We start from the raw sequence: 23,595 nt of genomic DNA, 5'->3' as shown, positions 1-23,595 counted from the left end.
GTCCCCCATACAAAAGTGTATGCACCGTGAGGGCAGGAATCCTGTCTGTCCGTGCATTGCTGTATTCTCAGTGCCCAGAGAAGACATGACTCATAAGAAGTGAATGTTCTCTGAATGAATGGAAGGAAGAGCTCAAGCAGCAGAACAATGTGGCCAGAGTTACCTCTTGGAGTGGTCACTCTTAAAGCCACGTGGAAGATGGGTTTGAAGAAGACAGGAGACAGGACAGGGGGCCTGGGAAGAGTCAGAAGGGCTGGGGCTGGCAGGACCAGGAACAGTGATGACAGCACTGTGGGAAGAATGTAGTAAGACAAGGCCTGGAAAGCACTACCCGGCCTTGGAATTTACAAGGGCAGAGTGACCTTGGTGGGGACAGGAGCCAGGTGCAGACCCTGGTGGGCAGAGTGTGGGGGGGAGCTGGGGAAGAGGAGGCAGCTAGCACAGGCAAGGCTTTGGGTGACCGGGAGAGAGGGGAAGGGAGAGGAGAAATGGTACCTGAGGGATGCCGGGATAAAGCCGGCTCTGCTTGGCTTTAGCATGAGAATGTGTGAGACTGTCAGTGGACACAGAGGAGGAGTGGTTGGCATAAGCAGCGGGTGCTGGGAAAGATCAGGGAACACTGTAGGGGCCTCAGAGACTGCGATTTGTTTCCATCAGTGAAATCAAAGCAGTGCAAGACTTTCTCAGCTCAATAAGTTATTAGCAATTTTTAATTACTGAAAGAATTAATTCATCCAAAGTGTGGCAGTTCTGTGAAGCACACCACAAATGCTGAACTGATAGCAGCCTTGCACACTTGCAGGGTGCTCACACTAGGACATTTCCTTGCATAAAATCTAGAGTAAATATCCAGAGAAGACACACATTTAAGTTGTGTTTCTCGATCCTGGAAGCAGATACTATATGAGTGGGACCGAAGGGCCATTGTGCTGGGATGCTGTTGGGATGCTTTGATGCTGGCAGAACCTATAGGGGAGGCTGCAAGAAGGAGATGGTCCATGAAGACTCCCATTGGTCCTTGAGGTCCTGGGGATGTCTCTGGCTACAGCATGGCCATACAATGGCCCAGAGAGTAGGGGTGCTGCAGACTCGACTCCGACCTTTCTCTTGGCTGTTAGTCCTGTGAAGTCAGGCCTCCAGTCCTGACCACGCTGGTACCCTCAGGTCCTGCGCAGCCTGGCCACCCAGTGGACATTCAACACTGTCTCTATCTTTTCAATAAGCTGTGCTGGGAAAGTTGGAGAGCTGCATGTAAATCAATGAAGCTGGAACACACCCTCACACCATACACAAAAGAAACTCAAAATGGCTTAAAGACTTAAAAATAAGACATGACACCATAAAACTTCTAGAAGAGAACACAGGCAAAATGTTCTCTACCATAAATTGTATCAGTGTTTTTTTAGATCAGTCTCCCAGACAATACAAATAAAAGCAAAAATAAACAAATGGGACCTAGTCAAACGTATAAGCTTTTGCACAGCAAAGGAAACCATAATCAAAGTGAAAAGACAACCTATGGAATGGGAGAAGATATTTGCAAATAATGCAACTAACAAGGGCTTAATTTCCAAAGTATACACACAGCTCCTACAATTCAATAACAAAAGATCCAAACAATCCAATTGAAAGATGGCAGAAGACTTAAATAAACATTTCTCCAAAGAAGATACAGATGACCAATAGGCACATGAAAAGATGCTCATCATTGCTAATTAGTAACGAAAGGCAAATCAAAACTACAGTGAGGTAGCACCTCATACCAGTCAGAATGGCCATCACTAAAAAGCTGATAATAAATTCTGGAGAGTGTGTGGAGAAAAGGGAACCCTTTTACACTATTGGTGGGAATGTAAATTGGTTCAATCACTACAGAAAACAGTATGGAGGTTCCTCAAAAAAATAAATATTGAGCTACCATATAATCTAGTAATCCTACTCCTTGGTGTATACTCAGACTAAACTAAATTTGAAAAGATAAATTCATCCCTATGTTCATAACAGCACTATTTACAATAGCCAAGACATAGAAACAACCTATATGTCCATCAAGAGATAAACAGATAAAGAAGAGGTGCTATGTACACACATAGATACATACAATGGACTATTACTCAGTCATCAAAAAGAATGAAATAATGCCGTTTGTGGGAGCATGGATGGACCCAGAGATTATCGTACTAACCGAAGTTAATCAGAAACAAAAAGACAAATACCATATGATATCACTTACAAGTGGAATCTAAAATACTACACAAATGAGTATCTATGGAGCAAAAACAGATCCACAAATATAGAGGACAGATTTGTGGTTGCCAAAGGGACAAATGGGCTTCCCTGGTGGCTCAGTTGGTAAAGAATCCACCTGTAATGTGGGAAACCTGGGTTCAATCCCTGGGTTGGGAAGATCCCTTGGAGAAGGGAACGGCTACCCACTCCAGTATTCTGGTCTGGAGAATTCCATGGACTGTATAATCCATGGGGTTGCAAAGAGTCAGACTCAACTAAGCAACTTTCACTTCACTTCAAACAGGTGAGGGGTTGGGGAGGGAAGGATTGGGAGCTTGGGATTAGCAGATGCAAACTATTATATACAGGATGGATAAACAACAAGGTCTTACTGTATAGCACAGGGAACTATATTCAATATCCTATGATAAACCATAATGAAAAAGAATATGAAAAAAGAATATACATGTATAACTGAGTCATTTTGCTGTGCACACAACATTGTAAATCAACTATACTTCAAGAAAATTAAAAACAAACCAACATCTTTGAGTGAGATAGCTTAGTGGAAAATGGCCACATTCCCCTGTGTGGAGCTCACAGTGAGGGCCAGCAAGGGTACAGAGAGATTCCTTTGCCAGGCCTGGGGAAGCAGCAGTGGCCTTTGACAGAATGCAGGTGGGGCTGGGAGTGGAAGGACAATTGGAAGAAACTGGAAACAGGAAGGGGGCTGGGAGAAAGTGGAGGCCAGTGCCAAGAGGCCAGAGCATGCTAAAGGAGGGCACGCCCCAGAGGCTCTGCGTTTTCATCTCTAGGCCCCTCTGGTAGCTGCTGAGTTTCCCACTCCTTCCTTAGAGGAGAGGAAGTGGCTGGTGCTGTGAGTTCAGGATAACTCAGCTGGCTTTCCTGGAGAAGCTCCCAGCTGGGCCTCCTACTGACCTGCACAGCCAGGAGGCCCAACCCAGCAGTAGGGGCCTTGCCCACTGACCATGGCTCCTGAGTCCTCCCTCCACAAAGTCTCCTGGGGGAAAAGGAAAAGGCAGTCTTGTCTACTGTGAACATGACTTGCTGGGACTGAATTAAAAAGAGCCCCAAAGTTGGGGGTGATGATGAAGGGTGGGCTACAGCAGCAGACCCTGAGGACTAGCGGCCTCGCTGGGGCTCTGGGTCCCCATGTGGGGAAATGGGAAAGTTGGACTATCTTATCTGATAGTCCACTTGAGTTCAAACTACCTAGGTTAGCACACAGGCCTATCTTTTACCCCCTTGTCTCCATTCACCCATAGTCTCCCTCATCAACCCCAGCTCCCTGTCAGGACCTGCATTTTAATCACTTGCTCTGTCCTAAGAGTCTGTAGGTATTACTACTTCATGTCTGCACCCTACGAAGCCCTTATTCACTCTTCCAGATTCACCTCAATTGTCTTTTCTCCAGCTCCCTCCCTAGACATTCCCCTTTTCACCCTCAGGTGGACCAATCCCTCCCTTGGCTCAACGGGTAGTTCCTGAAAGCCTTCCATGCATTCCAGAACCTTCCTCTAGACCTGGAATCAGGAGTTCTTGGTTCTTCTCTTCCACCTCTACAAGCTTACCAGGTGAACTCGGATGACTCACTACATTTCTTTTCAAAAAGGTTTTAGAATTTTGATCATTTGGAGATCAAATTCCAGTCATTCATTAAATAAACATGGAGGACAAATGTTCTTCTCTCCCCTTGTTCATAGGACATTCACACCATTGACTTCTAAACCCATATTGAGTGTAATCACATGTGAGCAGGGCTCTTAGAGCCTCCTGCATCCGTCCCTTGACTGTGCCCCGATGTTTGCCATTATCCTGAGTGATGCTGATACTGCTTAGAGAAGCATACTCGTGATGATGTGCCTAGCACTGCTCATTTTATGTTCATGACATTCTGTGAGGTAGGCATTATCATCATCCCATCTTACAGACATAGTAAGTGAGACAGAGAGAGCTTATGTGTCTTCTCCAAGGCAGCGTGGAATGGTCCCATGGCTGGCTTCGAGCCGATGCCTCTGTCCTGTGCCACCTACTCCCTCAGTGTGGGCCTCCCCATGATGCTTCCTCAGGTCCCAGCATTTCCCTATTGTAGGGGCCACTCCAGCAGAGTGAAACCAAACCCCTAGGATGTCTGCCCCCACCATACTCCTGTGCCCGCTGCCCCCACACCTGGGGAAGCTGAGAGTCTGCCTGAGGCTGGGCCGACACAGCTGGGAATGAGAGTATCTTTCCCTGGCAGGGCAGAAGAAACTTCAAAGTGTGGAAATGCCCTGGAGGCATGGGACTCAATTTATACTCCTAAAGCTATAAGATGCTGAAGTAACAACACCACCTAAATACTCTAAAGAAGAAAAGTCTTTGGCAGCAAGTTGTATCTGCTCTGCTAACTCATAACAGAAGGTTGAGTTTTTATTAGTGTGTTCAGTAACACTTCAGGAAAAAAAAAAGTTTGCTAGTGAGCCTATAGTACGTTTAACTTTCAAAATAAAAAAGTGGCAATTATTTCCTCTGATTTCATAAGTCTGGGAATTCCCCCCTGAAGCACGAATATGCACTTTCAAATGCCATGCGGGATGAGGAAGCTTAAGGGTCTGTTTAGAACTGAACCTCTTACAGGCTCCTTTCTTCCATAATTTCATGGTTTGTTTGGAAAACTGCCTAACTATGACATTGTATCATCTGAAATAATACAAGCCTGGCATGCTGAGTGATGGCTGAGAGGCAAGCTCCTCTTCTCCAAAAGCATAGGAGATAAAGCGTGAACTCAGAGCTGAGTCAGAAAAATCATTTTAAAAGTGCTAACTAGTACACAAATAGGAATGCCGTGTCACAAGATAACTTCAGATACAAACTCTAGAAGAAGTTAAAGGTACAGAGAAATCTACCCACTATCTTGGTGTTCACTGGAGGTATTTGGTGCTGAAGACAAATGTGACTAATTCTGTCCCAAGGAGAAAGAGAGACAGTATCCCACCTCCTTCATCCTCCTGACTTTTCGGATGTCAGGAGAGCTGGTATGGAAGCTGCCAATGGCCTCTGAGACAAGGCTGCAGATTTCAATTTTGATTTTCTCACCAGTGAATGATCCCTAAATGATGTTGTACTTCATTCTGTATTCACACAGTATTCTATTGCCATAGCAACTAGAATGTGTTACCACAAGTTTTCTTGTACGCAGTCTTTGAATGCTGCCTCTCCTTCCTTGCACAGCAGTAAGCTCCGTGTGACCCCAGGCGGTACCCCCAAGAAGACACCCCCCCAACAAGGGTGCAGGGAGGGGCTCTGATGGCAGAGTGACTGCTCTGAACTGTGGTGGCCCGGCCTGGAAGCCCACATCCCCCTTGCTCAACACACTCCAACCCCATAAGAACCATCCTAATATAGTGACTTCTGGGGGTAGAGAAAGCCCCAGAGAATGAAGTCATAACTTCTCTTTGTAAAGTCTGGTAGGAAAAGAGAATGAAACATGAAGGATTTTAGAATTTTTGTTCGGATAGGTAGAAAGGTATTTTCAAGTTTCCTGGATCAATAACTTCCCGGACATTTGGGACAGAGACAAACTGTCATCCTTGGAGCTCAGGACAGCATTAAACACTCTGTTGCCATCTTGGGGTGAGGACTGTAGGAAGCTGTCCTTTATACCCACCCTCCTTTTACCCAAGAATCCCATCCTGCCTCCCTCTAGCACTCTGTCCATCCATTACCTCCTGCTCCCTGTGAAAGCCATGGTTCTGGCAAAGATGGAGGTTCTCCCCCAAAGCACCCTCCTAGGGCTTGCCTGCCTCCACAGCCACCAAGGCCCTGGGGGGTCAGTGAATTGCTTGCTGGGCATTCCCTATGGAAACACTAGGGGAGGAGAAGCCGGCTGGCCCTCCTGCCTCCAGGGACTGGAGCTGATGCTGAACCAGAGGCAGTAAAGGCTTCTTTGTGGGATTCAGAGTCAGGGGATGAGGTCTGCAGAAAGAGGAACCCTAGCTGCAGGTGGACATCTTCAGGATAGCTTGACTCTCAGCACCTCCCACCTCAACTCCCCATCTACCAGCGAGCTGTACAAGCCCAAGACCTGCCAGGCAGGAGTCCTTGTTCATGCTTCTGCATCCCCCTCACAGCTCGTGCATCTTCCTGCTCCAGGCCTGAGGCCACCATGAGTTAGATAAGCGATGACAACAGGTGTCATTAATACCCGACATGTGTAACGTACCCCCCATGCTAAGTGGTTTCTGTTGCTGCATCTTATTTACTTTTCTCCACAGAGCAGGTGGAAACTGCCAGCAGCCCCTTTTTACAGCCAAGTAAACGGCCCAGAGAGGTGGAGTCACGCACTCAAGGCCGCACAGCTGGCCTGCAAACCCAGGTCCCTCTGGGACCTTGCCTGCACCTCTCTCCATTGAAAAAGGATCGTTTGGAGATCGGCGCTGCCATGGTGAGTGGGTGGGATTTCACAACATCAGTGAAAACCCCACTGAATCAAAAGGATTCGGTGGATAAATTCAATCAGCGTGAAGCAGAACCGAGATCTAATCTGCTCGCCCCTTCCCAACTCTCCCGTCACCCCCTCATTGCAGCAGGTTCCGTAGTGGTTGACTTTCCCTCGCGTGGAATGAGAAATGCTGTTTGAATAACAGATGGTGAGGGAGGCTGTGCACACTCTGATGTAGAAATAAAAACCTTTAGAAAGATGCAGTCTGGGGGAATACTGGAAACTGGAGAATGGGACGTCAGTCTATAAAATGCAACACGACCAAAAAAGCTGGAGCAAGTGGCCAAGTGTTTTAGTGCTCGTGGCTGCCGAGGCACAGGCAGGCCTGGACTGGGCAGGGCTTCCAGGCCTTGGACATTTTTCCTGGGCTTGTTTTGGTTTGATTTCCATATTGGGCCTTGCAATTTCTGAAGTGCCTCAGCATTCATGTTACAAGCATGCTCATTAAAGGGTCCAAGACTCCTCCCATCACAGGATAAACTCAACAGTCCAGAGACCCACCTGCTCTAGGAACCTGTGCCAGGGCCCGTGGGTGAGGAGGGAAAGCTACCTTCTCTAGGGTTACAGGAGGCCCATAGACTTGGGCTCCTGCATCATGAATCCTCCTGCCACATGGACCTGGTGCCTGGGAGAGTAAGGCCTAAGCTTGGCCCTTTCCTCCTGAAGCCCAGGCCCCCAGCTGCGGCCACACAGAAGTCCCTTCCTGTCAGCATCACAGGCACTCAGGGGCAGCAGGGCTCCATCCCAGCTTTCTCCGCCCCTCCTGGCCCTGCCCCACAGCAGGTCTGGGACCTCAAGCAGGCCCATGTGGGCACCACCCTGCCCCGCAAACCCTGCTCCAAGATCCCGCAGCTCAGGCCAGGGAGCCTGTTCCCACCCGCACACAAGCTGCTTCTGCTGTCTCACATCACCTAGATTATTCATGTGTGGCCATTTGGGCTCAGCATCACAAACACTTCTACAGCCTCTGACATGCACCATTCATTGCAGCCACATAGACACAGAAATTTGTGGCCTAACTCTCACTTCCTGGAACATCCGTGAGCTGTTGACACCTTCTTGGTGTCAACAAGGCCTTGAGCCACATGTTAGTAAGATGATATTCATGCACGAAGAGCCACAGGCCTTGCCCCTGAGGCTCTTACCCTCTGCCAGGAGCTGGCACTGCTCTTCTCACTCAAGGACCAGGCATGAACACTTTGGCCCCCTTCTCCATGGAGATGGTCTGACGTCCATGCAGGACCTTCCTTAGTTTGCTCTGAGGTTCTCTAGACAGGCCAGGCGACCACTCTAGGCCAGATTGCCATGCTGGGAACCTCTGTCCTGGGGTTCGGAGGGTCCCATCTGACTACTTTCTATGCACAGAGTGACCTTCTGATTCATGAGACATAGTCCAGAGGGGTCTGTGCTCCCTGCCACCACCTGGCAGGACCCACCCTGCGAGAGAGACTCAGGCAGTGCCTTTCAGCCTGGACCCTATGGACATGGGCTCTGCACCAGCCCAGACTTCCTGGGCCCTCTGGTTCTGCTCTCCCAGGCCCTTCCTCAAGGGCAGGGGCCTCTGGAGGTGGACATAAATGCACATGCAACACTGAAACACTGCTGCTGCTTTTAAGGCTCCAATCTTCCTCTTTCTCTATTTTTTAAAAACACATTTAACCTGTAGACTCAGCACCTGGGTCATTTGTCAGAAAGGCATTAGAGGATCTACGACAAAACCCACAAGCACAGAGGCACAGAGCCATCTTCCTACCTTTAAGGAAGCAGTCCTTGCTGCGGACCATGACGATCTTCTTCCCCAGCAGGCAGGCAGCCCGGTGGAGCTCACAGTGGTTTTCGTAAACCCTCCCGTCTGAGCCGCACACAGGCACGTAGCTGGGCCGGCAGGCCTCCAGGCATCGGCACTCGGGCTCCCCCGTCTCCCTGCTGAGCGTACACCTGCTCCCGCGGCTGCACAACTTCTTCCCGCAGGAGGCCGGCAGCTCGTCATGGCTGGAAAGTCCTGCAAGGCACACAAACACAGAGGGTCAGCAGCCAGCACTCGGGGGCATGGGCCACCTGCCTGGCTCTTTCAGGTTGTGTTGGCCAGAGTCTGTGAAGCGGAGGCATTGGGGCTCAGGCGCCCCATGGAGCCCCTGCCCCTCCAATGGGTGGCAGACAGGAGTGCTACAAGCAATGCCCTGTCATGCAGAGCCCAGGTTTTATGGCTGGCTCCCACCAAACATCTCAGACACAACCCCTGGCCATCCTGGGAGGGAGGAGTAAACAGAGGGCCATGTGGAGATGGTAAGGTACCAACGGACCCTGCTGACGGAGAGGCGGAGGGCTTGCCAAGGGATGGGGGCTTGAACCAAGGTTCCTATAACCACCATGCAGCGAGCATTTGCCTGTCTTAGGGAGGAGACCTGGCATGAGGAGGGCTTTTGTGCAGGAGTGGGGGTGGGAAGTAAGGGGTAGCAAGAGGTGGGTCTGTCTTGCTAGATTCAGAGAGCCAAGTGGAACTGTAGTCTGTATGTTAGGCACTAGGGAGCCATGGTGGAGACTAGTGAGCAGCAGTGGAGTAAGGAGAAAGTGGTTCTCTAAGTGCTTAGGAACGGGGGCAGCCAAGGCAGGGAGGTCAGAGGTTGACCATTTCCTCTGGAAAGAGGACGGTTCTCCAAGACACAGAAGCAGTGGTAGCACCGGCGGTCCACTGCTCAGCCCTTCCCCAGTGGTGCATTGGTAAAGAATCTGCCTGCAATGTGGGAGACCTGGGTTCAATCCCTGGGTTGGGAAGATCCCCTGGAGAAGGGAACAGCACCCACTCCAGTATTCTTGCCTGCAGAATTCCATGGACAGAAGAGCCTGGCGGGCTACAGTCCCTGGGGTAGCAAAGAGTCGGACACGACGGAGTGACTGACAATAACAACAGTCCTTCTGGCTTAATACTACAGCCTGTGTCTGTGGGCAGGAGGGCTGAGACCATGGAAATAGCAGCTGCCGTGATGCTGTTTGTCTCCTCTACCCAACACACACCCATGATGATCTCGGGCAGTGGTGTCCTGAGCTCACACACCAGAGCAGTGGGGCAGAGTGGTTTCTTGCTGAAAAGGCCCACTTATGTGGACGCTTAAACAAGCATCCATCAGCTACGGGACATTCCTCAGGAGCCCAGAAAACTGGATGATGGCCACGTGGCATTGATGGCAACAGATAGGAAATTGAGAATTATAAAGGGATATCAAAACACAAATAATAGAAACATGTATACAGATTTTACGGCCACAGAAGTCCTTGCTTTTAAGTTTTAATTAAATTTTCTTCAAAATATTGGCAAGACAGAATGGCCCTGGCAGTCAAGACTGAACTTTCAGCCTCAACTCCTACTCTATGGGATTAAAATGCCTAAGGAAAAAAAAAGCAAAACTTGTTTTTGGTTAAGTCTGCTTTTCATCATTATAGATTTGAAAGGAAAAAAATCAGTTATCAGTAGATTAACTGCTTGATTCAATAACTCATTTAAATTCTTCCAGCCTTGGCAAGCTAAGAAATATTGACTTTTTCTTGAATCATAATAAACTAGAAGGTCAAAATATCTCTTAGCAGTATAAAAGTGCAGATCCTAAGTGGGCGTGTGACTCTCCTTTATCCACTTTGCTAATTGTTGGCATGTCACCACAAAGACTCAATGGCATGCATGGGCCCCCGCTTGCCCTGCTGGCAAGGCTGACGGGCAGAGGAAGCCGGGGTGCTGGCTCCACGGTGGGAGGCTCTGGGCTGGAGGCCCCCCACCCACGGTGTTTATGGCTGCTTTGCCACAGAGCCTGTTTGATTAGCAAAATTCTCCTGGGTTACCCAGGAAAGTGCTGGCGGCTACCAGAAGAAACAAACAGGCTCTAAAAATATCAGCTTTTGTTTCTTTCCAAGACAATGCCAGGACCCAAAGTGCTGCCTTTGTATGACTATTTTCATCAACTTTCCCATGTGATGTGAAGGACACCCACTAGCGGCTCCATTTAAGAAGCCGAGCCCAGCTTTCTGAGCCTCTGGTCTCACAGTGCCTGCTTTGGGGGCTTTGCCCTGGCTGGGCTGCCCACCCAGACAGGCTGTGCCCTCTCTCTGGGTACCTCAGACTCAGTGCACCTCTGGGGCCCATTTGCTGTCCCTGCCAGTCGGAGTGCCCCCTTTCTGAATCCCCTGAGTCCAGGAGGGCCTGCCCGACTCTCTGGCCTCAGGAGATCCCCAGGGTACAGAGACTTTGTCTTTTTGCCCCTGCCCCCATCACTGACTCAGGATTTATGAAACACAATAGTTTTCAAAGCTGTCTTCCCTAACTCTATTTAACGCCCAGGCTAGAAGCTGGGATGGGAGGGTAGAGGGGGCCCGTATGCAGTGATCTGCTCAGGGGTGCATCTCTCTTGCTTTCTCCAAGTGGGGATCTGGAGGGATGAGAGTATGAAGGAGAAACAACTGTTTATAGAGATGGGCCTTTGCTGGGGTACCGGGGGCTGGAACCAGGAGTGGCAGAGCAGGAAGGCCCTTTGGAGACCACCTAGTCCAGTGCAAACATCAAAGGAAGGGCCAGTTTGCATGGGCGGGTGTGGGGAGAATCCCATCTACCTCAGGTCTTTCTGATGTGGAAATGGGCTATTGGCACATATATGATTCCTAATGATTTGCAATGAGGACAAAAGTCGCTTGAAAGCCCTGCACCGCCCTTCCCAGTGTGTGGCGGGCAGGCCCACAAAGAGCTGAGAACAGTGTGCACGGGGGTGGCCTGGATCTCCGGCCCTGTCACCGAGACACCCGCCAAGTGTGGTTTCATAAACGAGTCCCTTGTCACCACTTCCTCCTTGTTATTAAAACAGAATGAATTTCCCACTCCTACCAGGACGATGATAAACCAGTAATGGGAAAGGTAACCAAGTGAGACTGCCAGCAACTGCCTACAGTATTTATGGGGACGACCATGATGCCTGGAAAAGATATAATGCGCTTAATTTATAGTCATAAGGAAAGTCATTTACCCAGGTTAGAAACCGATCATCTCACCAAATAAGTGCTTTTCAACACTAATTAAATCTACTGGACACAGTCAGACATGGGAATTGCTACATGAAAGTTATGGTGGCAGAAGAAACAAGTCCATCTGTACCAGTCAGTGCTAAAGCCTCCCTCTGCGATCCAAATGAGGATTCTCCATGTGACTGCCCCAGACCTGGAACTGCTACCTCAGGGCATGGGTGGAGGCGGTGGAGGTCAGCAGTGGTCAGACAAGCCACCCAACCGGAGGCGAGGGATCAGAGGAAGCAAGACTTCCCCATTCACCCGGAGCAGAAGCCTTCCTTGTTTTGTCACCGTTGACCGCAGGGCAGAGCACAGACGATTTGGCTCTTCTGCTTCCAAACTCTGGCTCAGTCTCTGACTGGTTCCTTGCACAAGGTACACCAATGAGCAGGCATCCTCTCCCAGCAGGATATGGGCTGAATGCCACAGGAGGGGGAACCCCTTAGTGTGCCACTCTGGGATGCTCGTTGCCTTCGGGTACGTTTGCCCAGTGTGGTGTTCTGTCTGATAACTCAGCCTCGGCTCACCTACTGAGGAAGCCCCTCCCCTCACATGGCCTGTGGAGGTCATTCTAGGTCTCTCGATAAGCAGTACTGCCTCAGTCCCCTCCAGCAGCCTCCGTCCCCCGGGCAAGGGCTGGAGCTGAAATCCCTACTACCTGGCCCCACCCTGCCACAAAGCCCTAGTGAGGTGAAGGCGTGGTTCTATGGTGGCCGCAGAATCATGAGTCATGTACAGATGTGACAGCTGGACAGTAAAAAAATAAATAAATAAAAAAGGCTGAGTACGGAAGAATTGATGCCTTCAAACTGTGATGCTGGAGAAGACTCTTGAGAGTCCCTTGGACTGCAAGATCAAACCAGTCAATCTGAAAGGAAATCAACCCTGAACATTCTTTGGAAGGACTGATGCTGAAACTGAAGTTCCATTACTTTGGCCACCTGATGCGAAGAGCTGACTCACTGCAAAAGACCCTGATGCTGGGAAAAATTGAGGGCAAGAGGAGAAGGGGATGACAGAGGACGAGGTGGTTGGATGGCATCACCGATTCAATGGACACGGGTTTCAGCAAACTCCGGGAGATAGTGAAGGACAGGGAAGCCTGGCATGCTGCAGTCCATGGGGTCACAAAGAGTTGGACACGACTGAGTGAGTGAACAACAACGGTGGCTGCACGCTCTGCAGGGCCCAAGACAGGCCAAGGAGAGTGGGATGTGGACACTGATGATGAGAGGCAGCAAATGCAGTCCCAAGAGCTGGCCACCTTGCCAGCTGATGGCCTCATTGCTGCCTGCCACGAACTCCTGCCTGTCACTGCAGTGGTCTCTGGTTTCTGCAGACAGAATGTATCTGTATAGGGATGAAGGGCCCACCTGTCAGCAGGCATAGGCCCTTATACACAGATTAAATGCATTACTTTCTGTGCATCGATAGGGATCCAGCAGGGAGCTAAAGCCTATGTCTTGTGCTGTGGGCAAATTTTTGAAAGACCTAGAGTGAGGGCTTGCATTTGGAAGAGTGTGTGTAGAGGAGCAGTGATGTGGGCTGTATCAGCTGGAGCTGGGTAATGGTCACAGTACTTGCCCACATCTTCCCTGACAACTCAACCTTAGACATGCCCAAGATGGTCTGGAGACAGAGTGTCTGGTAAACTTGGAATCCATCATTATAGAAGACACCCAAGTGCCTCAGAAGTGGCTGCAAAATTCAGGTTTGTATGAGAGCCAGGCAGAGACCCAGGTCTAGAGCCAGTGTGGTTTCTACATACCATGTGGAGTTGGGGGCGGCACTTCAGGAGTGCTTGCCAGCCAGCTCTCCATCCACCCATTCATCCAATAAATATTTATGGGGCACCTGGAAATGGCAACCCACTCCAGTATTCTTGCCTGAAGAATCCCATGGACAGAGAAGCCTGGTGGGCTACAGTCCATGGGGTCGCAAAGAGTTGGACACGACTGAGCGACTTCACTTTCACTTTGCCATGGGCCACAGACCCTATTCTAGGTGCTGGGGACACAGGCAGACTGGGACCCTGTCTTCAGTTCACTGATATGACAGAAAGACACACAAGAATGTGAACAAGTGAACGTATACAAGGCAAATGTGGACTGGAGAAAAGGCCAGGAAAGAGTGAAACAGGGCATTGCAGTGGGCTGGCTTCCATCTGCAGGTCAGGGAAGACAGGAGGTGAGATTTGACCTGAGATCTGAAAGTCAGGGGGCAGAGCCCCAGATCTCAGACAGCACAGCAGTTTGGGGTGCCAAAGCCCGGGGTACAGAACAAGGGGGGAACGGCACCAGGGTCAGGCGTGGATTCCTTCCAGGCAGACCTCACAGGGCAGAACCCGTCTGTAGAGTCAAATTTGCTGTTTCCCGATCTGTACCCCCAGGGAAGTGGGGTGACTCTGGCTCCCTGAAAGCTTCAGTCAGCTTGTGGGAACTCAGTGTTGGAGGGGAGCCCCCTCTCCTGGGTTCAGCACCCCCTGCTCCACACCTGGTCAAAAGGCCTGTCCTCCTACACCTGCCCCCGCCTAGGCCAAGGGCCAGGCACCATTCCTAATATTTACATGAGCTTATCTAACCCTCACTTAGCCCTGGTAACAGCACTCTGAATGTATCTGTGGCATGTACATGTGCCCACCTTACAGACTAGGAAATATGAGTCCTGCAGTGATGTGCCAATGGTCAGACAGCAAGTAGATTGTAGGTGGTGGAGCCTAGATTTGAATGAGTCTCACCCCAAATCTCTCAGACTTGGAATAATAAGCTCAGTCAGGAATATGAGTTCCCTCAAGGAACCCAGGCCAGAAGGGTTCAGATGTCTAGTCTGGGCTTCTCCAACATTAGGACACACACAGACGTCAGCACTCCTGGCCAGTAGGATCTCTGCTGCTCACACACCCCAAGAATACACAGTCTGGTGGCCAATTTAGAAACTTTTCTGAGGGCTATAGGCTTACAGCGTCACAGGAGGAAGTCCTGCTTGGAGCTTAGAACATGGAATTCCAAACCTGCACATCGTCATGCATGGACACCTGGCCCGCAGGCCCCTCCTTCCGTTATGATGTCTCTCAGCCTCAGTGGCCGCCTGCCCGCCGCCTCTGGCCTTTTCCCCTGAAATTGTTAAGGTGACTGCTGAGCAGATGTGATGTCCTCTCAGTGACCACACAGCGTGTCCTAAGCCGAGACCACTGTGTGCTTCATGAAAGAAGAAGCTTGACCAGCTCGGAAACACTTGACCAATGTTCCAGCTTCCAAGGCCTAATAGAAACATATGGTTACCCATCGCTGGAAGGTAATGCTACTTGTTCTGTGTGTGGCTCACAGATACTAAATTAAGTTCTGACAAATTGGCTTCAAAACACACCAGTCAGTCAAAGCCAGAAATGCCTGACACAGAGAGAGGGAAGAAGGACTTTTAACCCTCAGCGGGCTCTCAATTCTGCCTGAGGAGTTTGATTCCAACCAAGTCTACAGCAGACCAGAGCCCAGACTAGGATATCACACATTGTCCTACCTCCCTGGGCAGGGTTTCCAGAGGTAACTATTTCCAGTCAGGGGTGAAGAATGTAAGTGCCAAAGGACACATCTCTAAAACCTGAAAACAGGACTCTGATGAGAATACAAAGTGAGCAAGTGTTTAAAATTTATTTAACTCGGTTATGAGGGACCCTCAGGAAAGTGAAGCTGGTTCAAAGGAGAGTTGGTGGAGGTACAGGCATTGGAGAGATTAGGTGGGATAAGACTGCCAGGAAAGATACACAGCTGGGAAGTGACCTACAGGGCAAGAATACCATACCCTTTGGGGGTCATTTTTTCCACCAGAAAGAAATAGTTTGCATTTTTACTGGAAACAAATCTGCAAGTTAATGTGTAACTGCATAGTGTGGGCCTTTGATGAACACAAACTAATGAGGTGAACAGAGATATAACTCCCTAGTACAGAATGGTGTAGCATTTTGGGGTAAGTCTGTTAAAAGATGTTCCTGTATGACACAAGAGGACTTGCCACCCTCCCTTGGCCTTATTCCCAAGTTCTGGGTAATTTTCCCAATGTCAACAACAGTGGCAGATGTCATCTGAGTCAGCTGCCAGGAATTTCATCCTTTACTCCATCCTGTGGAGCCCCCAGCCTCACGAAAGACCCCAGAAGGAGGAGATGAGACTGCAAACCACCAAGCTCAGCTCTGCTGGGCTCTCACTTGAGAAAGACAAATGAGGTCTGTGGGAACGTGAGGGCAAGCTGGAGCTGGATGTGTGTGAGTGGGCTCATCCTAGTACTTACGTGATTCCCAAATCCCATCTGGGTTTCAAGTAACTCAAGGTTAAAGCTCACATTGACCCAGCCCCGGGCTCTTGGCCTTGTTAGCTGTGTGAGCCCAGTCAAGTTTCCCACTCTCTTTTCCCTCTAATTTAAATACGAGGATAATGATGCTTTGCCCTTTACAGGATCTTTTTTTTTTTTTTTTTTAGGATTAAATGAGCTGATTCATGTGAAGGGCTTGGCACATAGTAGGCACTCAATTCAGACATATGGAGTTACTGACAGGTTGAATAAACGGACTGAAAAATAAGAAGCCATTTGGTTTTACTGACATAAGTATAATAAATGTGGGCTAGTTATGGTCTTCAGGAGGTCTGCCTTAATGAAAAGGGGAACAAATTTATACCGCAAGTATTGCCTGGTTTTAAAAGGCAGACTCACAATAGCACGCTTCATAATATCTTGAGGAAATGCTTCCCTTGACGTTTCTCCTACACTGGAATCTTGCTTGACCCAAGTCGAGTCTGCCCAGCTTTCGGGGGCATCTGAAATCACACATTCTCAGGGCACGGTGAGCAGCACTGGCCTGCAGCCCAAACTCTGCAGCCTCCACTCTGTACCTCAGGGCCTCTGACCTGAACACAGTATCGAAAGCAGCCTGGACATGGGCCTGGGTCCTGTGGCTGTAGCAGGCGGCTCTCCTCAGTCAGGCCTGGTGTTTCTCTCCCCTCTGGGAACCTTCTGCACTGCTATGCCATCTCTCTCTCTCTAGTGTCTTAATGATAGTAAAGCTACCTGACTCATGATTTCTAGAACTTTCTCCCTGAGGCCTCCCACAGGCACACTCCACTTAAAAGGGGCTCCCAGACTGCTGGCCTGGATCTTTATCTGGCTGTTTGCTGGCACTTAGCACTTCTCGCTGTGAAAGTGGGGACCCCCACTCACGTGGCTCCCCAGACAGAAGAGCGGGCCTGGAGCAGGGCCTCTGTAGCCAATCAGAGCTCAGAGCTCCAGGATGGGCATGCAGTGGTCTCTGGTTTCAGAGCAAAGAAAACAGGTTCCACTTCTGCTGATGAGAGCTTGGCAGAGGGCCTGGCACAGAGAGGGATGAGGAGAACATCAGAGGAAACACCAAATGATTAACACACTTCAGAGACCTAAGACAGCTGGCTGGAGGTCTGAGTAACCAGAAATCAGTGGTTCTAAAGAAACAGACACGACAACATACGTAATAGAGTAGAAACTGTGGACAGCATTTGGTGGCAGACTACAGACCTGGGTTCTGTCTGTTTCCCACCAAAGCAAGCCTCTTTCACACGTGAGCCAGTTTCCATATCGGTAACATGAGGGGGTATCTAGAAATTCCTTGAGACTGGATTTAGGATGTCTGTAAGAGGTTGTGTTCTAATGTGCGCATCTTTGGGCTGTAGAAAAACTACAATAATCCCTCCTTTTTTCCTTTTTGCCTCTATTTGCCCTACCAGGTTATCTCAACTGGCCTTTGAAGGGTTATTTTGAAGAAATTCTTGGGAAGAAAAGCTGCATAAAAATGTGGAGCACAATTGGATTTTTGCCCTTGGGAGAGTTTCTTTAACAAAATGGTTTTGTTTTAGAGCGCTTCCTCCAAATACGTTCCTATCCCCAGGTTTCCGTTCATTGCCTAAAGCCTCTCCAGTTCACGTCTGTCTTACTCTCTGTCACCAGGGCCCTCATTTTTCCTTCGGGTCCTCAGCTCCCCTGTCACTTTCTCTGGGTCCTCGCGGCTCCCTGCGTCTTCCAGCAGAGGGGAGCAGATGTTGCTACTCTCGGTGGGTCCCCTCTCTTGCTGATACCTCATTATGTGGGTTTGTTCCTGTTTCTCCACCAGCTAATGATTCAAGGCCGTGACACCTTGGGCTGTCTCCAATTATTTTGAGGATTATTGTGGAGACACTCAGCATGAGCCACCTGGATGCTCCCTAACACTTTAGACCTATGAGCACAGAGGGGATACTAAATCCTTCCAGGCCATTTACCTGCTGTACGAATGATGCCCCCAGGTCGACACACTATCTTGGTAGATCACCTGTCACTGGTGTATCTTACAAAACTGAATAATATGTACTTCTTGATTATTCCTTTAAAGCAAGAAATGGAGTGCAATGAAAATATCTGATATTAGCACAGAAAAATTTAGTACTTTCTAGTCAGAAAGGCGGGCTTCCCAGGTGGTACAGGGGTAAAGAATCTGCCTGCCAATGCAGGAGGTGCAGGTTCGATCTCTGGGTCAGGAATATTCCCTGGAGAAGGGAATGGCAACCTGCTCCAGTATTCATGACTGGAGAATCCCATGAGCCAGAGGAGCCTGCCTGGCTACATTCTATGGTGTTGCAAAGAATCAGATATGACTAGGCAACTAAACAACAACAATAACTACCAGAACAGTATCAGTTTCTCCTCTTAAAGACCTGCTCTTTTTTCTCAATACGATTAGTAGTCATAAAAATACATGCTGGATAATATCAAAACAAAGCTCAGTAATAGTACCAAATAGATGATTCCATTTCTACTCTGGTTTGCCTGAACCGAGTAGCTGCTGAGGCCTCTGGCAGGTGGGATGGAGGGCCCAGGGAGGCTGGCTGTCTATCCTGCCTGAACGGCTGGGTGTGCTCTGCCTCTGAGACCAGGAGTGCACGTGCTGAATGGAGAGCAAGAGACTTCCTTCAGATGTCTCCACAGGGGCCCAACGAAGTATTTCAGCATCTGAACCTGAGCTCCAGGGAGCAGGCAGTGGACAATAACCACCCACATTAGGGGGTCCGGCCTCCAGGGGGAGAAAGAACAACCAGAAGTAGAGCTGCTGGAGAAGGATAATGACTTCAGCAGTCAACAAGATATCAAAACTCCAGGAGGAGTGGGCACAGCACAAAGAAGGTTTTCAAGAGAGTCATGATTTTTTAACCAAAAAGAAAATCAGAGGAATTTAAGAAGAGAATGGTCAGCATTTGGACTCCAATCTTCCAAGATCAAGTAGAGTACATATCTCAAGGCCCAGAGCAAAAAATAGAAAAAAAAAAAGAAAAGTTCTGAAATACAGTAGTCATTCTAAATAAAAACTTTTAAGGAAAAAAGGTACAGAGGACAACTTCTAAACATGTCCTTTTAAGTGGTCAACCACTGTTTCAAGTAAAGATCAGGAGCCAGACAGGGGTACTTGTCATCACCATTTTTATTCAACAAGGAAGTGTAGTAAAACAAGAAGATGAAACATTAGTAAAAATTTGGAAGAGGCAACTAACAATTATCTCTTTTCACTAATTGTGTATCTGTATATTTAGAAAACCAAGAGATTCTAGTGAAAAAATACGAAAATTTAAAGAGAATTATGATGAGGGTGGTTGGATAGATGATAAATATGCCAAAATTAACCATTCTTCTCTTCATTAGCAAAATAATTAGAAGTGGAAAAGGGAAAATAGTCCACTCATAATAATGATAAAACCATAAAATATTTATGAATAAATTTAACAAGAAAGTCATAGGACTGATATGAAAAAGACTATAAAATCTTATTGAAGGTCATAAAATAAGATTTGAACAAATGCAAAGACATTTCATATTCTTGGGTGGGAAGACATTACCATAAATTTACAAATTTAATGCAATCTTTTGGGAATTGGATAAAATAATCTCAGGAAGTTCATTTGGAAGAATAAATGGCCCCAGATAACCAAGAAAAATAAGAAAAAGAATAGAGAAGTGGGATGTGCCTTTCCTGATATCAGAACATCAAACCAGAAAGCAGCTATGATCAAACCAATAAGATAATGACTGAGGAATAGACAGATCAATGACTATAGATGTGACAATAAAATAGAAGAGGGTCCAGAAATAAATCCCCATGTATCTGAAAATTCAATGTATAACAAGAGTGGCTACTGCATAGGGAACATGATAGTCATTTGATAAATGATAGTCACTATATTTTGCCTGGCTATCCACCTGGAATGAAACAGCATCAGAAACTCACAACACATAAAAGACAAAATTAAAGTAGCTGTAAATGTTTAAATTATTCCTATTAAATGATGAGTGAATATAACAGAATACTTATACACTTTGTGCACAGCCTAAGCATTACAGTACAATAAACAACTATGTACTCATCTACGAACTTAAAAAAGTTTCATCAGTTTTGAATTCCTCCTATTTTATTCCTTCATGTCTACTCAGAGGTAAATTTATCTGGAATTTTTGTCTATTATTATTTTGTTTTTCTCTGTAGTTTGAGCTCATCTTTGTATTTTTATGCAATATGCTGCTCTTTTTTTAAACACGTTTCTGAACTTCACAGAAATGAATCACCCTATACTTACTCACCTGAGAAATGACCTCTTTGCTCTTATACTGTCTTGTTTCACCACACCTTTGCATTACCTGTAATTCATTTTCACTTATGGTGCCCATTGTATACTCATGCCATTATTCATCTATATAGTTTATTTAGATTGTTGATTGCTTTTTCCTATGGTCCTCTTTCTCTTTTGTCTCTTTATTTTGAATTGAATACTTCACCTTTCATTCTTTTCTTCTACTCAGATGAAAATTAAATACACTCTTTTTATTCTTTTATTCCTTACTCCATAAATTTAAAAATGTATAAATTAGCCTAAGTTCAAAATTAACTAATAACTTTCCCCTCCACAGGAAGAACCTCAGACTATATATGAACTATAATCACTCCTCCCTTGACCTAAATATATGAAAATAGTATATATTAATTCTATCTTTCTTCCTCATAATTCCTTCTTATGCCTCGAGTTTTCTTAGTTGTGTCTGTCTAAAACATCCATATTACCCTCATTTAAAAGAGTGATTTATACTCTGTAATTAATTCTATGTTCACAGATTTTTCCTCTCAACTCAATAAACATTTTATTCCTCTGCTCTTTGGCTTCCTCTGTTATTGAGATGTCAGCTGACAGCCTTTTCATTCTTTTGTATGTAATCCATCTTTTCTCTTTGGATCATTTTAAAATCTTCATTTTGTTTTCCTGCAGTTTAGTGTTAGTCGCTCAACTGTGTCTGACTCTTTGCAATACCACGTACTCCTGCCAGGCTTCTCTGTACATGGGATTTTTCAGGCAAGAATACTGGAGAGGGTTGGCATTTCCTTCTCCAGGGGATCTTCCTGACCCAGGGATGGAACCTGAGTCTTCTGCATTGCAGGCAGATTCTTCACCGTCTGAGCCACCATGGAAGCCCCTCTATAGTGTAAGTATGCAGATTTCTCTGCACTTGTTCTGCTTGCAATTCAACTGGTTTCGGGGAAGTGAGGATTTATGTCTTTTATCAATTCATCACAACCATCTTTCTTTACATATAGTCTCTGCTCCATTATTTCTTGTGCCCCCGCCCCTCCCCACCACCAGACATTCTGATTAGATACATGTTGCTGCTGCTGCTGCTGCTGCTAAGTCACTTCAGTCGTGTTTGACTCTGTGCAACCCCATAGACGGCATCCCACCAGGCTCCCCCGTCCCTGGGGTTCTCCAGGCAAGAACACTGGAGTGGGTTGCCATTACCTTCTCCAATGCATGAAAGTGAAAAGTGAAAGTGAAGTCGCTCAGTCGTGTTCGACTCTCAGCGACTCCATGGACGGCAGCCTACCAGGCTCCTCCGTTCATGGGATTTTCCAGGCAAGAGTACTGGAGTACACACATGTTACAAGCCCTCATTCTACCTCCTTCTATCTCAATATCTCTTATCTCTTTCATATTTCCCTTATTTGGTTTCTCTGTGCTGCATTCTATATAATTTTTTTTCTAATTCATCTTCTAGCTCCTGAATTCTTCAGGCTTTTTCTAATCTACTCTTACACTCTCCCATTGAGCATTTATCTCTGAATGTTTATTTCTAGAAGTTCATTTAGTTCTTCATGAAGATGAATGGTTATCTCTAGAATCTCTTGATTTTCAACCATATTTCAATCTTCAAAAATCATTAAACATATATATATTTTATATTCTGAGTCACTTTGTTAAATATGCTGGTTGTTGCATGGTGTTTCTCCCCCATGGCATTTCAAATTTATTTTATTAAGAGTGAGCTCACACTTCTTGGAAGTAGATCTGTGAAAATTCTGGATGCTCAGTTTGAAGATGGGCTCATCTTGAGCTAAGCACTTGTGCTAAGTACTCAAGGACTCCATCATTCTGGGTTAAACTCAATTTTATGCTTGAGATTTTACGGACTACCTACGTAGCCTGCATCTGAGCTACAATTTCTTATAGAGATCACCATATGGTTATATGTTATCATGAGATTTTTTTCCAATTTTTTTCTCCTCTCTTAATTTTGTGCCAAGGCTTGAGACAAACACATTTTATTGCACTTGCTTGTGACAGGCTATGTTTCTTTCTTGTTTACTCCTCCTTTGTGGATGTAACCCCTTGGAGTTTCAGGTTTATGATGGGAAGGAGGGAAATTTTTCCAGATATATCCAACTTGGAAGGACCCTGGGGTTTGTCCTTGTTGCCCTGAATTATGCTGGGTGATCAAACCAAAGCTAAGGTTCACCCAGTTTGGCCAAAGCCCTCCAGGCAAAGCCAGCTTCCAGCTACATTACTCTCTGGGTTCCTGATTTCACTTGCTTTTTTTAACCTCTAAGTATTCCTTACATTCTTAACAGCACATCAATGCCTAAAAGAATTTAAAAATATATTTCTCTGCCACACTGCCAGAGGCAGAAGCTAGGTTATGACTTTTAAAAGTATTATGTAACAGTTACAAAGCTGAGGTAAATACAGGGATATGACAGTCAACACAGCACTAACCAGCTCTTTGGAAAGTGGCTGAGAGCTGCTCCCGCCACAGAAGAGACTCAGGGAAGCCTGGGGTCACGGCCAGACAGCCTATTGTCATTTTCCTGAGTCCACCTGCGTGTTTAAAGCAAACTTAAGCTCTTCCAACACCAGGAAGTGACAAATTAAAGACAAGTCTATGAATGGGATGCAGTGGAGGAAAAAAGACACAGTTGTCACCAGTAACCTATGTCCCTATCTTCTACCCCAAAGTCCAGAGCAGGGCCACTTAGGAGCAGTACTTTTCTCAGTATAGTGAGGTGGCCAGTTACAAATACAAGATCACTGACTTACCCCTTTCAGACCACTTGTGATAGCAGAAATAAAAAAGACTGAGTTCGGTTTGAAGTATCTTCTGAATAAGCAATGCCTTTAGGCACAGTGTGGGTCTCTGACCTGTAATGCCGTCTGATCTCTAGTTTATATTGACCAGAACAAACCTGCTTTTGACGGGTCCTCCTCTCCTGAGGCAGAATCAGTGGAGAGGGAGGGCTTCGCTCTCATTGACACATTTCTAACTAAAGCCTGGGCAGAAGTCATTCTGTACCAGTTATTGGAACAACCTTATCTAGAGTGGCAAAACGGGACAATATTTAAAACCAAAACATCCTTCTAAGCAGGTCTTACTGGCTAAAACAAAACTATGTTTGATTTGTGACAACAAGCATACTTATCATTTCATGTCTAAACGTGTCAGAATGACTTCTGCTATTT

At 47.0% G+C, this 23,595-nt stretch overlaps 1 protein-coding gene across 3 annotated transcripts in view; it reads right to left on the bottom strand.

Annotated features, from left to right (window-relative positions):
- The window catches only part of FSTL4 (follistatin like 4), a 418,733-nt gene that overhangs the window by 216,188 nt on the left and 178,950 nt on the right, over positions 1–23,595 (bottom strand). For all 3 annotated transcript variants that reach the window (XM_043465521.1, XM_043465519.1, XM_043465520.1), the window contains exon 4: positions 8,484–8,732. In XM_043465521.1, coding sequence (XP_043321456.1) covers positions 8,484–8,732 — 249 coding nt within the window. The remainder of the gene's footprint in view (positions 1–8,483; positions 8,733–23,595) is intronic.

This window comes from Cervus canadensis, chromosome 4, assembly GCF_019320065.1.
Source record: "Cervus canadensis isolate Bull #8, Minnesota chromosome 4, ASM1932006v1, whole genome shotgun sequence".
Lineage (NCBI taxonomy): Eukaryota > Metazoa > Chordata > Mammalia > Artiodactyla > Cervidae > Cervus > Cervus canadensis.
Note: the sequence above shows the minus strand (reverse complement) of the source record. Positions and strands in the feature narration are given on the sequence as shown.